At 60.4% G+C, this 12,382-nt stretch overlaps 2 protein-coding genes across 2 annotated transcripts in view; both read right to left on the bottom strand.

Annotated features, from left to right (window-relative positions):
- VOLCADRAFT_88667 (uncharacterized protein) overlaps positions 1-9,732 on the bottom strand; it is a gene marked incomplete at both ends in the record, with an annotated part of 11,433 nt that extends 1,701 nt beyond the window's left edge. The window contains 11 exons of the mRNA XM_002948190.1: positions 212-482; positions 760-2,107; positions 2,510-2,584; positions 3,008-3,102; positions 3,441-3,677; positions 4,756-4,837; positions 5,145-5,605; positions 5,918-6,319; positions 6,918-7,763; positions 8,554-8,716; positions 9,668-9,732. Of these exons, the coding sequence (XP_002948236.1) occupies positions 212-482; positions 760-2,107; positions 2,510-2,584; positions 3,008-3,102; positions 3,441-3,677; positions 4,756-4,837; positions 5,145-5,605; positions 5,918-6,319; positions 6,918-7,763; positions 8,554-8,716; positions 9,668-9,732 (4,045 nt within the window). The remainder of the gene's footprint in view (positions 1-211; positions 483-759; positions 2,108-2,509; positions 2,585-3,007; positions 3,103-3,440; positions 3,678-4,755; positions 4,838-5,144; positions 5,606-5,917; positions 6,320-6,917; positions 7,764-8,553; positions 8,717-9,667) is intronic.
- Positions 9,733-11,318: 1,586 nt separating this feature from the next.
- Positions 11,319-12,382, bottom strand: part of VOLCADRAFT_103848 (uncharacterized protein) — a gene marked incomplete at its 3' end in the record, with an annotated part of 6,188 nt that continues 5,124 nt past the window's right edge. The window contains exons 6-7 of the mRNA XM_002948189.1: positions 12,141-12,310; positions 11,319-11,564 (exon numbers count right to left, since the gene is read on the bottom strand). Of these exons, the coding sequence (XP_002948235.1) occupies positions 11,319-11,564; positions 12,141-12,310 (416 nt within the window). The remainder of the gene's footprint in view (positions 11,565-12,140; positions 12,311-12,382) is intronic.

Genomic DNA, 12,382 nt, shown 5'->3' with positions numbered 1-12,382 from the left:
GCACGGCTGCGGAGCCGCCTTGCGGCGGCGGCGGCGCCGCCGCCTCTGCGGCCCCGCCCACGGCCCGGCTTCCGGCCGCTGCCGCGCCCGCCTGCCTGCGCGGCTGCCCTGCCACGTCCAGGTCGGATGCCACCACCCCTTCCTCCTCCTCCTCCTCCTCGTCTCCGAGCCGATGCAGGCCCCCCGGCTGAAGGGGCCTTCAGGACCTCACCCACCACTTCGACGTCGCTGCCGTTGCTGCTGTCATCACTCCCCGTAGACTCCGCATCCGTGCCCTCAGTATCCCCGCCAGCGCTGGCGTCCCCAGCCGGCGCTGTGCTGGTGGCGGCACGCCTCGCCGCCAGCTCTGCTGTTCGTGTCGATTGCCGCTGGGGGGCCTGCCGCGACGCCGGCGACTCCTCCTCCTCTACCTCCGCCTCCTCCTCGCCGTCGCCGCTGCTGCTGTTGTCAATGGCATCATCCTCGCCGCCTTCTTCGGAGTTCTGCAGTGGAAGGGGTGATCATTACGGTCGATTTCAAAAGGGCAAAAAGAAAGAAAGCACCGGGTAAATTTTACAGGGTAGTGCCAGGTTATCGGGTTCTTCATTACGCGCCCCGTACTTGTTTTCTCTGGAGAGGACACGCCACCTCCATCCCAACCCTCCACCCCCTTGCACCCAATATCATGATCCGCAATAGCCCTGATGGACGTCATGGCACCTCTCCCGCTATCACTGCCTTTCCTCCTCCTCCTCCTGCTCCTGCTTCTACGCCTCCTACCTCACTACTGGGCTCATAATCCCCGTCCTGCAGTCGCCGACCAGCAGCTCGCCCCCGGCGAGGGCCAGTTCCCTCCGCCACCTCAGCATCACTGACATCGGACAACTCGCCGTCGCCGTCGCCGTCGCTCCCGCTGCCGGCCGCTTCCGCCGCGGGTGCTGCTCGTGCTCGGGGTTGTCCCGCTGCGGCGGAAGGTCCGAAAAGATCGCCAGCTGCGGTCAAGGACTGGTGCTGGCCTTTGGCGGCGGCCGCGGCTCTGACGGCGACGTCGGGGGATGGTGGAGATCCACTTGGCTCAGATGCAGCAGATCGATAGTCGTCGTCCTCACTCCCCTGGCGGCGTCGAGCGGCCTCCGCGGCCTCCGCCTCCGCCCCCCCCACGTCCACCATCTCGACGTCGGCGGCGCCTACGCCGCCTTTGGCTGCGCCGACCAAGCCCTGGCGCGCAATTCCCGCCCCCTGCAGCCGCCCGCCAGCACCATCCCCTTCTGCCATCCCCTTGCCGCTATCATGGCGCTTACGACGCTGGGCCGTGCGCTGCGTCCCTTGCCCGTCAGCCAAGTCCACGACACCATCGCCTTCGCCTTCGCCGGGGTTGATGCTACGGTGGCGCTTTACACCGACGCGCCTTTGCCCCACGGCCTCAGCCCCGCCATCTTCCACAGCTTTATCCTGATCGTCATCATGCACCACCTCCAGCTCCACCTCCGCATCCGCCTTCGCCGCACCTGGAACGCTTTCCCCCTGCTGCTGGGCCAGGCCTCTCGCCGCCGCCGTCGACAGCCGAGCCGCTTTGCGAATCTGCGCCGCCCCTGCTGCTGCCGCCGCATCGGAGGCGGCGGCCGTCTCCGGCAGCTGCTGATCCCGCTCGCCTGTCGAGTCGCGCGGGCGCTTGGCATCGGGTCGGCTGCCACCCTTGCCGCCGTCGCCGGCAGCGACTGCATTGGCGCTGTCCCGTCTCGCCGCCGCCGCCGTCGCCTCCACCACCCCCGTTCCCTCCCCCACCTCACCGTCCTCGACGTATTCAGCGGAGCTCAGCGTCGTCCCACTCGTGTCGTCCACGCGACAGAGAACTTCACCCGTAACCACCACATCGCCAATGTCGTCATCAACGCCATCGTCGTCGTCGTCTGGATCGGACGCCGCACCGTCCAGCTCCTTCTTCACGAGTGAATGTGGAGGTTGACCCGTCGCAGCGTCGTGTGGGACCTGCTGCCCCTGAGAGGGGCCGCCCCGGGGCCCCGGGGGCCCGGCCCCAAAGAGACATGCAGCGCCACCCGCGGTGGCCCCCCGGGCTTTGCCACCCGCGGCGTTGGCGTTGGTGGCGCTGAACATCGCCTGGCAGTATCTGCGTGGAGCGGGTGGCGGGTGGTGTCCCAGACGAGGACCGCCGTCAGGCAGCGAAGCACGTGTACATGCCGCCCCGGGGATTATAGCAATGATGGTGGTGGTGGCGGTCGTGATGGCGGCGGCGCTAACAACGAGGACAAGCGGTGGCAAGGGGGAGAGAAAGAGAGAAAGAGGGGGAGGTGAAAGGGGGCGCAAAGGCAACACCCACTCACCTCGCCTTCTCGCCGTCCAAGGCACCATCCCTCTGGCCCACACACCTTTCCCCGCGCAACGCCTCCAGCCCCTTGCTTACAGCCCCTCCCACCCAGCTGCGCATAGCAGCCCACTTCGCTACCCTCCCCTCCCCCTCCCCCCACCCAGATCTCCCCATCACCACCACGACCCACATCCCCCCTCCCACCTGCACCTCCAGTTGTCATCCAGGTCCTCCGGATCGACACCCCCCAGGCAGGAACAGCAGTACGAATCCACACAGCTGCTCAAGGAAAGGGGGAAGAGGGGAAGGGGGAGGGGGCCCCAGGCAGGGGTCAGGAAGGTTCGGAATCTGGGACAAGTGCTATCGAGTTTGTTCAATGATCGTAAAAACCCCCTGGCCGGAATCAGCTGCAGGTAAGAGGCAGGGGTTGGCCCGGCGGGGGTTAGCACTTAGCAGGGGACATACACACACAAAGAGACACGCGAAGGCTCCGTTCCTTAACCCGCATACATGACACAGACGCACGTACCACATACACATACACACAGGGACAGCCGCGATCGCTACTTCTCAGCGCCCCCCATCCCGGTGTGCCGCATTCCTGACCCTTCTGGTGGGAAAACAGGCCCTTCTTACCCCGCCCCACCTCCAACCTCCCCACCACATGGCAAATCGCAACGTCCCCCCTCCAGCACCACTCACGAGTCGCAAGCCACCACCATCTGGCCCACAACGCCGCACTGCACACAGAAGCCAACATTGGCGTCCACATCATCCAGCCGTAGGGCCTCCAACACCTGACAGAGTGACATACACACAGGAAAGAGCGTAGCGGAAACGGAGCGGGACGGGAGGGTGGGATGGAAAGACGAACCACGAGCGAGTGAAGGGGTGGGAGGGAGCGTGGGAGTGTGGGAGGGAGGGAGCATGGGAGGGCGGGAGTGTGGGGGAGTTATTCGTCAAAATACGTCAAAACCCAATGGGAATAAGAACTGCCGACACCCACGGGAGGGCGGGGAAAGGAGGAGTTGACTCGTATCATGTTCGGGGCGCCCAATGAAATGCCCAAAACACTTGTTAGTGCAATATCTCCCGCTCTGGGTAAGGGGTGAGTCCCCTGCACTCCTTTCCCCACCTGAAACCGTGTCGCCCCGAGGTCGCGCAGGAAAGCATCCACGGGGTGAGCTGCTGCTGCTGTTGTTGTTGTTGGCCCTGCATGTTGGCTGCCACTGAGGCCGCCCCCACCAACCCCAGCCGCATCAGCCCCTTGGTGCTGTTGCTGTTGCTGAAACAGCTGTGTGTTTCGGCTGTTGTAGGTGACATCCCCTTCCAGCAGTTCGCCCAGTCGGGCGTGAAGTTGCCCGGGGGCCAACTGGCGGGTGGAAAACACACACGAGGGGTCACGGGAGGACAATTAACAGCTGCGGGTGGGTGAGATGTGGATGGCAGATGGGCAGGTAAGAAGGGGGAGAGGGTCGTGGGGAGAGGGAGAGGGGTGAGGGAGCGGGGAAAAAAAGGAGGTCAGGGCGGGGCGAGCTGGGCAAGAGGGAGAAGTGAGTGTGTAAGTGTGTCTGTGTGTGTTGGAGGGGACGACGAACCACGTGAACGAGTGAAGCTGATGCCAAGGAAAGACTGATGCGCCCCAGAAGTAAAGAAGGCACAACTAACCAGTCAGCGGTTGTGAAGAAGTCGTCCTCGCGATGATGTTAGTAGTGATGATGATAGCGGAAAACTACCTACCTAGCCATAAAGATTATATAAAATGCAGAAAGAGATCAGGAAAACATCCGTAATATTATAGAGGTAGGTGTAAAGGCGGCGAAGAGCAAAAAAACTGACGTGAGTAATAGAAGAGGTGACGTTCGTTAGGAATATATTTGCACGCCGGCCTGGCGGCGGAATTGAGGAACCTGGACAGAACTGGCTGATAAGCTGTGCTGGTGACATGCAAGTGCTCCGCCCAACCCCCCAACACGCGCCCGACCCGACCGATCCAACTATCCTAGTCCGGCTAGCGGGGGCCCGGGGAAAGACGGAGGTCAGGGCTTGTAAATGTTTGGGTTTAGTCATAGCTACGACAGCAGTAGCCACAAGGCAAGGCAGCACCAAAGTGTTCCTGCCGTTGTATGACGGGGTTCACCTGCCCTTGCTGTCCGCCTTCAGTTCCCTTCGTCGTGGACTTTGCTCCCCGGGCCCCACCCCCGGCCTCCTCCATGACCTACCCCTACCTTCTGTACCCTCCTCTCACCCCCTCACCCTACTCGGCGGCTAGACGCTCTTTCACAACCTAGAAGGCCACGTCGCCGCGACCACTACTACCTCCCAAATCACTACTAGTCGGTGACTTCATACGATTGTATTCTACAGCCCCTGTCTATTACTCGAGCGTCTTTGTAGCGCTGGTGTCAGCACCCCTCGTCTGTGGTTTGTCTTTCACCCCCTCACCCCACCTTCCACGGCCCGCCCTGCGTCCGCTTGTTGCGCCTCTTCAGCAGCGCAGCCAGCCGCTGCAGGGGCAGCACGAATCCGGGCCTGAAGAGAGGGAGGAGTGTGTTGATGTGGAGCAGCAGTAGAGGGACAATGGCATAGGGACCGGATGAGGTGGGGCCAGGTTGGCAGGGAACTGTTCGTCCTGTGGCAGGCCAGTGCGCCTGCAGCCGAGTAGACGGCTTTCTTTCCTCTATGGCCACCGGCCACAACAACAACTAGTTTGCTTCTCGTCTCGCCCTCGTAGACTCCTTGATCACCCGATCACCCACCCTCGCCCCCCCATCACCATCACCATCACCCCCCCCCGGACCCCACAAAAAACCCACACACACTGCGAAGCGAGTCTTACCTCATTTTGAACCCACCGCCCCTGGCGGTACTCAATGTACGAGCCACTGCACCCACAACCGCCCCCAGCGATAAGTCTTTCTGACCCAGCACCTCCATCGCCACGCTGAACCGCAGCGGTGGCGTGTTCAACACCTCCAGAAGCGACGTCGGCGGCTTTCCCATATCGCGCCCGCCCAAACACAGCAGCGAAGGACGCAGGCAGTTGCCGTATGACTGTACGTCTTCATTCTCGCGTACGGCAAAGGCCCAGGGCCGCAGCTGTGCGGCGACGGCCAAGGAGGGGTTACCGGCGACTGGGGCTGGGGCAGCTGGGCCGGCGATGCTACTGCTGCGCCTCTGGGCCATCCCGCCAGGGGTGCTGCTGGGACCCGGGGCAGCGGCGGGGGCAGCGGCGGCGCTGCCGCCCTTGAGAGCCGCCGCCGCCGCCGCTGCCGCAGCCGCGTCTGGGAACTCCAGGAACTGTACAGCGATGGGGATGAAGGTGACGCCACCCGTCGGACACATGCGTGCATGTGCGTCTGTTTCTGTGGTGTCTACATCTATATGCGTGTGTTTCATGTACGGTGTGTACGTGTATGTGTATGTGTGTGACGTAACCCGCTGTAACGACCTCTCAGCCATGTTTACCCCTGCCTAGGCACCCCCCCTGTCTCCCATTCCCGAATCTAGGACCTCCAGGGGATCAAATCCACCTTCACTCGCTCTGGCAGCTGCTGAACCCACGTTTTTGCATCTTCGCACACACCGGCCCCCCCCATCCCACCACCCTACCTGCGGCGACAGCACCCAGTCCGCGATAGCCAGCAACGCATGCGACAGCGTCTGCAGCGCCGCACCCGGAACTGCAAAGTTCAGGTTCCGGAGCCGTTCCACCTCCGCAGCCGGCAACTCAGCACTAAACCGCTCTGCGGCCGCGGCGGCGCTTTTCGCGCTATTTAACAGATGTGATGGACTGGGCCTCGCAGCTGGTGCTGCTGCTGCCGCCTCAGGTGGGACGGTAACAGCAGGAGCGCTACCGCCCGCTCCGTCATTAGCCGCCGTCGCTGCTGCTGTGGTAGGTTCGACGGCTCGTACGGCAGCCGCCACGTCGCCACTGGCGGAGGCGGCCGCCGAGGGCAAGGTGAGGAGGTAGTTCTGATGCCGCGGTGGAGGGGGACAGAATAAGAGAAAACGCTGAGTCAGGCGGAGGGAGAGTAGAGGAAGGGGGAGGAAGGAGCGCAGGACAGGACAGGGCAGGACAGACTGTCAGCCGCCTCCAGCAACACAGTTCTCGTTCTGTTCGCATGGCTACCAGCTCTCGAACCGCCCTACGTTACCGCCCGGCTGTGTTTTCTAATGCCGACACCTCCCCTCCCCTTCCCCTTCTCCCCCCCATAACAAGCACTCCTCCGTTGCCGCCTCCTCGCGGTCTTCTGCCTTGAACTTCTTCTGTCCTCTTTCTCCATTCTTTCACACAACACAGCAAGCACATCCAGATTTATGATCTCTTCTCCCATGACCCAAAGAGGACCGTCTAACCCCAAAGAGAAATCCCGCGGAGATGATACGAACCGTTCTCCTGACGGGCTTGATATCGCCACACCGCATCGCACCTACCGTGGCCCCATCCCACCCTTCCACCCCCACACCGCCCAGGGACTGAAGCGACTGAAACCCTTTCCCCCACCCGGGTCAGGTCCCATTTGGTCTCCGGGGGCCTGGTAAGACACCTCCCGAGTCCCCAGCCCCCATCCGCCACTGCCCCTAGGGCCGCTCGCGCAGCCTACCCTACCCGCGTGTACGTGACGTCCACACGCGCCGCGTACAATGTTTTGCCCTTCACCGGACTGCTGCGAGCTTCAAAGTACTCCTGCAGCAACACGCCACCGCTGCAGGAATCAGCCACACGCTGCTGCTGATGATAATGATCCCGTGCTGCCGCTGTAATGGCCCCGGCGCTGCCGCTGGCAGTAGCTGCAACTGCAGCTCTCTCGCCGTCGGGGCCTACCTCCCCCCCGGCTGCAGCACCCACGGGGCCCGTTCCGCCTCCGTCAGCTCCGTGTGTCTGGCTCCGGGACTGCGCTGCTTCTCGCTCCGGCAGCGACACTCCCGCCGCCGCCGCCGCAGCAGCAGCGTTGTCCCTACTTGCCCCCGCCTCCGTCAGGCCCCCCTTCACCCCTGGTCCTGACGCCAGCACGGCAGGACCCGGAGTGGAAGTAGTCCTACGGGTCTGAGCTCTCTCCGGCCGCGGCGGCGACTTGATAGCTTTGGAGGTGCCAACACCTCCACCAACACCAGCACCGCCGCCGCCGCCAGCGGCGGCGGTGGTGGTAGTAATGGTGGTGGTCCTGTCCTTCGCCGTGGCTGCCCGTGTGGGAGGAGGGCAGGTGGGCGGGCGGGGCCGCATGGGGACTACACCGCCGGAGGCGGTGGGGGTGGGCGGCAGGGCGGCGGCGGCGGCCACCGCCTCGGCGGCTCCAGCAGCATCAGCTGCTACTGCTGCTGCTGCTGTGGTCCCGTTGGCGTGTGCGGTCAATCCGTTTCGGCAGTCTGCACAGAGGAAGTCAAGGTTGTGCCAGAGCCGTACGAGTGCGACTGGCGGGGAGACGGATGTGTCCACGAGGCTGGTGAGGTAGACCTGAGAGAGAGGGGGAGGAGGGCATGCATGTGGGCGTGTGTGGGTGGGGGAGGAGAAGGAAACATATGCAAAAGTCAAGGAAACAACTAGGGAGCGGCGAGGCGGAGGGAAGGGGAACTAAAAGTAGGCGGGTACTGCAAAGGAAGGTTTTGCGGGCGCAAAGAAACTCGGGATTACTGTAGCAGAGTTTAGGCAAACAGATGTGAGGAGGTGCAGGAGAGTAGAGGGCGGTAGGGGAGGAAGAAGGAAGAGCCCTAATGGAAGATGGATGAGCGGATGAACGGAAATTTGATGCAAGATGCGCAAAAGAGCAAATACCCGATCGCCAAACCACCAGCGCCCAAAACCTAAAGCTAGCTGACTTGTCAGCGCGCCCGCTTTCAAGTCCTCTGTTTTCGCTGGGGTCCTCCCGAGTACAGAGATGGAGGTTGGACACAGGCTGGTAGGCGGCGCGAGAAAGGTTTGGGAAGCGTAAAGGCCGTAAGCGATGGGCCGGGAGGTTGCTGCCCGCAGGGCGTAAATGGATGACGCGCTCGTTTGTCTGCCGCGGATGGCAACATGGGCTGTCCGTCTTCGCGCTGTGCATTTTGCTGTGAGCTGCTGTGTGTTAGCTTGTGAACTTGTGAGCCCCAAGACGCTCTGCAATGCCGCTAAAGGGACCCAGGAGCAACAATATCGTATTGTGTGAAATGCCGCATAGCCCGACAAAGCGCAAAGGTGTCTGCAGGTTTAGGCGCAGAAAAAAACGTTTGTAGCAACGCGCCCGCCCTGCTGTGTCTTCACCACTCACAGGGTCATAATTATTTGTTGTCTCGCGCGTGTTGCAGTTCGTGCATTGAAGTTGAAAGCCTGCGTTAATGCCTTTGAACTGCAGGTCTAACACACGACGAATACCCCGTCTGAGGCGCGCATCTTGGTAGGTATCCCCTTTGGAATTAAACAGCTCCAACAGCCTGCGTCCCAGGAAGTGCACCGACTTTCGGGTGTCCGCAAACGATGTCCAAGTTGTCAATAGCAAGTTTAAAAGCTCTTACCCTTTTTCCGACATTCCAAGCTTATATTTGTATGCTTACTTAAACACAAGCTGTAATTACTGCCCTAACGTTTCCAGCATACCTTTGCCCTGTCGGCAGGAGTTGTGCCCTCACGGGAATACTATCCATGCCATCTGCATCATCTTTCTATTAAAGCAAATACTCAGGTATCACCTTCTGTGAGAGCTATGTGCGTCTCCCCAGCTCAGGGTCTTGGTCATTAGCTTCACTCTTTCTCAGCATGCCACCATCTGTACTCGTACAACCTCCTCCTCTGCCGACCTGCTAATTGCTCGTCAGTTTCAAGCCATATCTTTATTACTTGAGCATATTAGGTGGAACTCACGCGAAAGGCATGGGCGTATCTCGGGCACATCGTGCGACCCAAGACCACCGCACGCACAGCGTGGTAAACGCAGCAATCCTCAAAAAGCTTGCAAATCTCACACTAAACATGCTCCTTAAAATTATGTGAGAGGGAATTATAGAAGAGCTCTGAAGTCGAGGTCAGTAAAGACGAGCCGTATATGGAACACCACCGGGATACGAACCCCTGATCAGCAGCTCGACAGTAATAAATTAGAGTGCACAAGCCAAGTAAATCCGTCACCAATTGAAGTATCCAACCGTCCGAGGGCAACTCCAAGCTCCAACTCAAGTGACGGGCACGAAAGTTAGTAGCAAACTGCCAACAATCACACACACCCGGCACGGGCCAGACTAGCGAAAAAGTCTCAGCTGCGAAGGAACGCAAAAGCCGAGCCACTGCATCTGGGCACTGGGAAACTGTGTTGGTATGGGGCTTTGCGCATCGGGACCACTCCAGATGCTTGACCCCGCGTTGCCCGGCATTGCATTGGACGTGCGCACCGGCTGAATGCACCGGTGAAGGCGAGCAAAAAGCTGTGCCCGGTACATTTCTTGCGGAGTAGCATGCGGGGAGACCCATCATATACACTTGCGTTGTCTCATCTGGGTGGTAGTCTAGTTTGTATATTAGTCTCTAGTGCAGTGCACGGCCAGCTGGCCCGCTGGCCCGCTGGCTCTACTCTTCGTAAGTTTTGAGCCCACTAAAACAACCACACACATATACACACACGAGTGGGGATTTGGTCAGCAGCGGACGGCATTTCCCGAGCATCGATGGGACTTAGGTAACGATTTTTGTTGGGCGCACCACGGCCACCGACGGCCAGATTGAACCACCTCCCTCCGCACCCGTTGTCGAAAATAAGCTACCACTCTTACTGAAGAGATATGCTGCTTGAATACGATTTTTTTTACAGACGCCTCCAAAGCGCGCGACCAGCACTCATATTGCAGCAGCTTACACACTGATACCGTAGATGCCTGTAGTGCATACAAATGCCCCTTGCTTGCTACTCGGTCAAGTGACATTCTTTGGGTTATGGCGGTCAAGCCGGGTGCCATGCGCATACGTAAACGCGCACAATGATAACAGTGACTTTGGCGGGCCTGGTGATTGAAAAGTCGTACGGCAGATCCACACAAACCAATGCTGAACCTGCGTGCGCATTGAGCACCGAGATTCCGGGCACACTCGTAAGGCGGTTCATTCCTTATTAATACCCCTTGGCATTCGACATCTCCTGAACGCCGCAAAACCTGTCACGATGGTGAATTTCCACGCAGAGAGTTTTTAAATGTGCACGTGGGCCGTCAGGCCGCGTCGTACAGGCTGTAGTACGGAAAAGAGCGAACCCCAACCCACACTCCACGTGCCCGCCTGACCCCCAATTGCTCGACTTCCTCTTCCCTAACCCTCTTCCCTCATCTCTCTCTTTTTTCTCTTTCCCCGGCACATGCCCGCACTCACCCTCGCCGAAAATCACCAATTTACCAAACCATGTACGACATATGCCCAACCGCCGGCTTCCCCCCTAACCATGTCCTGTGTATGCGTGCATGTCTGGCCGCCTTTACATCCGCGCGCTAGGTCTGGCGGCCCAGATACCCATCTGTGTCCGAAACTGTTCGTGGTCTTCACCGCCATCACCCCGCACATCACTGGAAATTGGGCCTGTCCGTGAGGCCGCGCCACCGGCCCCACGAAGCCATCATCGCCATAATCATAAAACAGCGTCAAGGTAAAAATATGAACTCATTATTATTGTTTGTTATTGTTTGTTATTGATCGTTATTGGTTGTTATGAATTTACTCATACTCGTGCCGGCAGCGCCGCACCCAGCCCCACAGACATCCTCCTCCTCCTCTTCCCTCTCCCTCTCCCTCTTCCCTCTTCCCTCTCCGCACCCGACGGACTATTCCCACCGCCACGCGACGCAATGCACTGCCGCAAAGCGCGCGACAACCCACGACGTGGTGTTTCCCATACCTTTCTCTTTTGCATGGAGACTGACACACACAAGCACACACACACACACACTCCTAAAATTCTCTCACCCCGCCCCCTCCTTCCCCTCTGCCAGCCCAAACACGGCCCCTTCACCCCCAATTTCTCCGGATATACAACCCTCTTACACCGCCCACACCACAGCCCTAAACCACGTCCATATCATCCCCCTCCTCCAAACCTCCGCCCCCGCCCCCAGGCCCCATGCCCGCCACCGCGCGCTTCTTCTGCAGGCGGCTCACACTGACAGCCAGGTGCCTGGGCAGTAGCCGCCTGAGCCAGGGCGGCAGGCAGGCAGCTACAGCGCAGGCAGTAGAGGCCAGGGCCTCCGTCCCCCCGGCCAGGCAGCTCACCCCCAGCAGGATGCATAACCAGCTGGCCAGACGAACAACCTGACACAGGGTAGGAGTAATGTTGGAAGATGCGCTCGCGCGCGCGCATGTGTGTGTGTGTGTGTGTGTGTGGCGGGTTTGTGTGGGGTGTGGCGCGGGATTTGGGGGAATGCGGGGTGTGGGATGAAGGGTGAAGGTTGAGAGGTGCTCGGCCGGGCGAGGGAAGCGTAAGTGGGGGGAGAAAACCCGGGAAAACCAGACAGACAGACAGACAGACGATAAAAGGTTCAAGAGCGCCGCTTTTGACGACAGAACCTGTCCAGACCGACCCGCCTGGCCAAGTACCTAGCAGCAGCTAAAAGCACTGTGCTGCCCGTCTCCCTGCTCCCCCTCCCCCTCCGCCTGCTCCTCCTGCCCTCCCACCGCGCTGTCCTACCCCAACCCCTAACTTCTCCCCCCTCACCACCACCACCGACCGATCGAGGTCTGTGTGTTTTCCCCCCTTCCAAACCCCATTACCCCACCCAACCACCAACCAAACTCTCAACGAACCAAACAAAACACATATGCACAACTCCCCCTCTGCCTCTGGCACCCCCCGCTTCCTTCTCGCCCCCCCCCGGCCCTCCAGCTCACCTTCATTCCATGTCCCGTGGGCAGCTTCTCATCCAGTGCCACCATGCCTGCCAGCACCCCGCATATCATGGAGGAGGTCGCTGCCGCCACACACACCACCACGGTGTTCCCCGCCTTGAGCCCCCGGGTCTGAAGCAGGAAGCCGGTGCTGGTAAGGCCCACAGAGGCGGCTAGTCCGAGGGGTACCCACACAACCGATAACTTGGCAGACAGGATGAAACCTGTGTGAGGGGATCCTCAGA

The sequence above is a fragment of the Volvox carteri genome (genome assembly GCF_000143455.1).
Source record: "Volvox carteri f. nagariensis unplaced genomic scaffold VOLCAscaffold_9, whole genome shotgun sequence".
Lineage (NCBI taxonomy): Eukaryota > Viridiplantae > Chlorophyta > Chlorophyceae > Chlamydomonadales > Volvocaceae > Volvox > Volvox carteri.
This window is presented reverse-complemented; position numbering and strand designations above follow the sequence as displayed.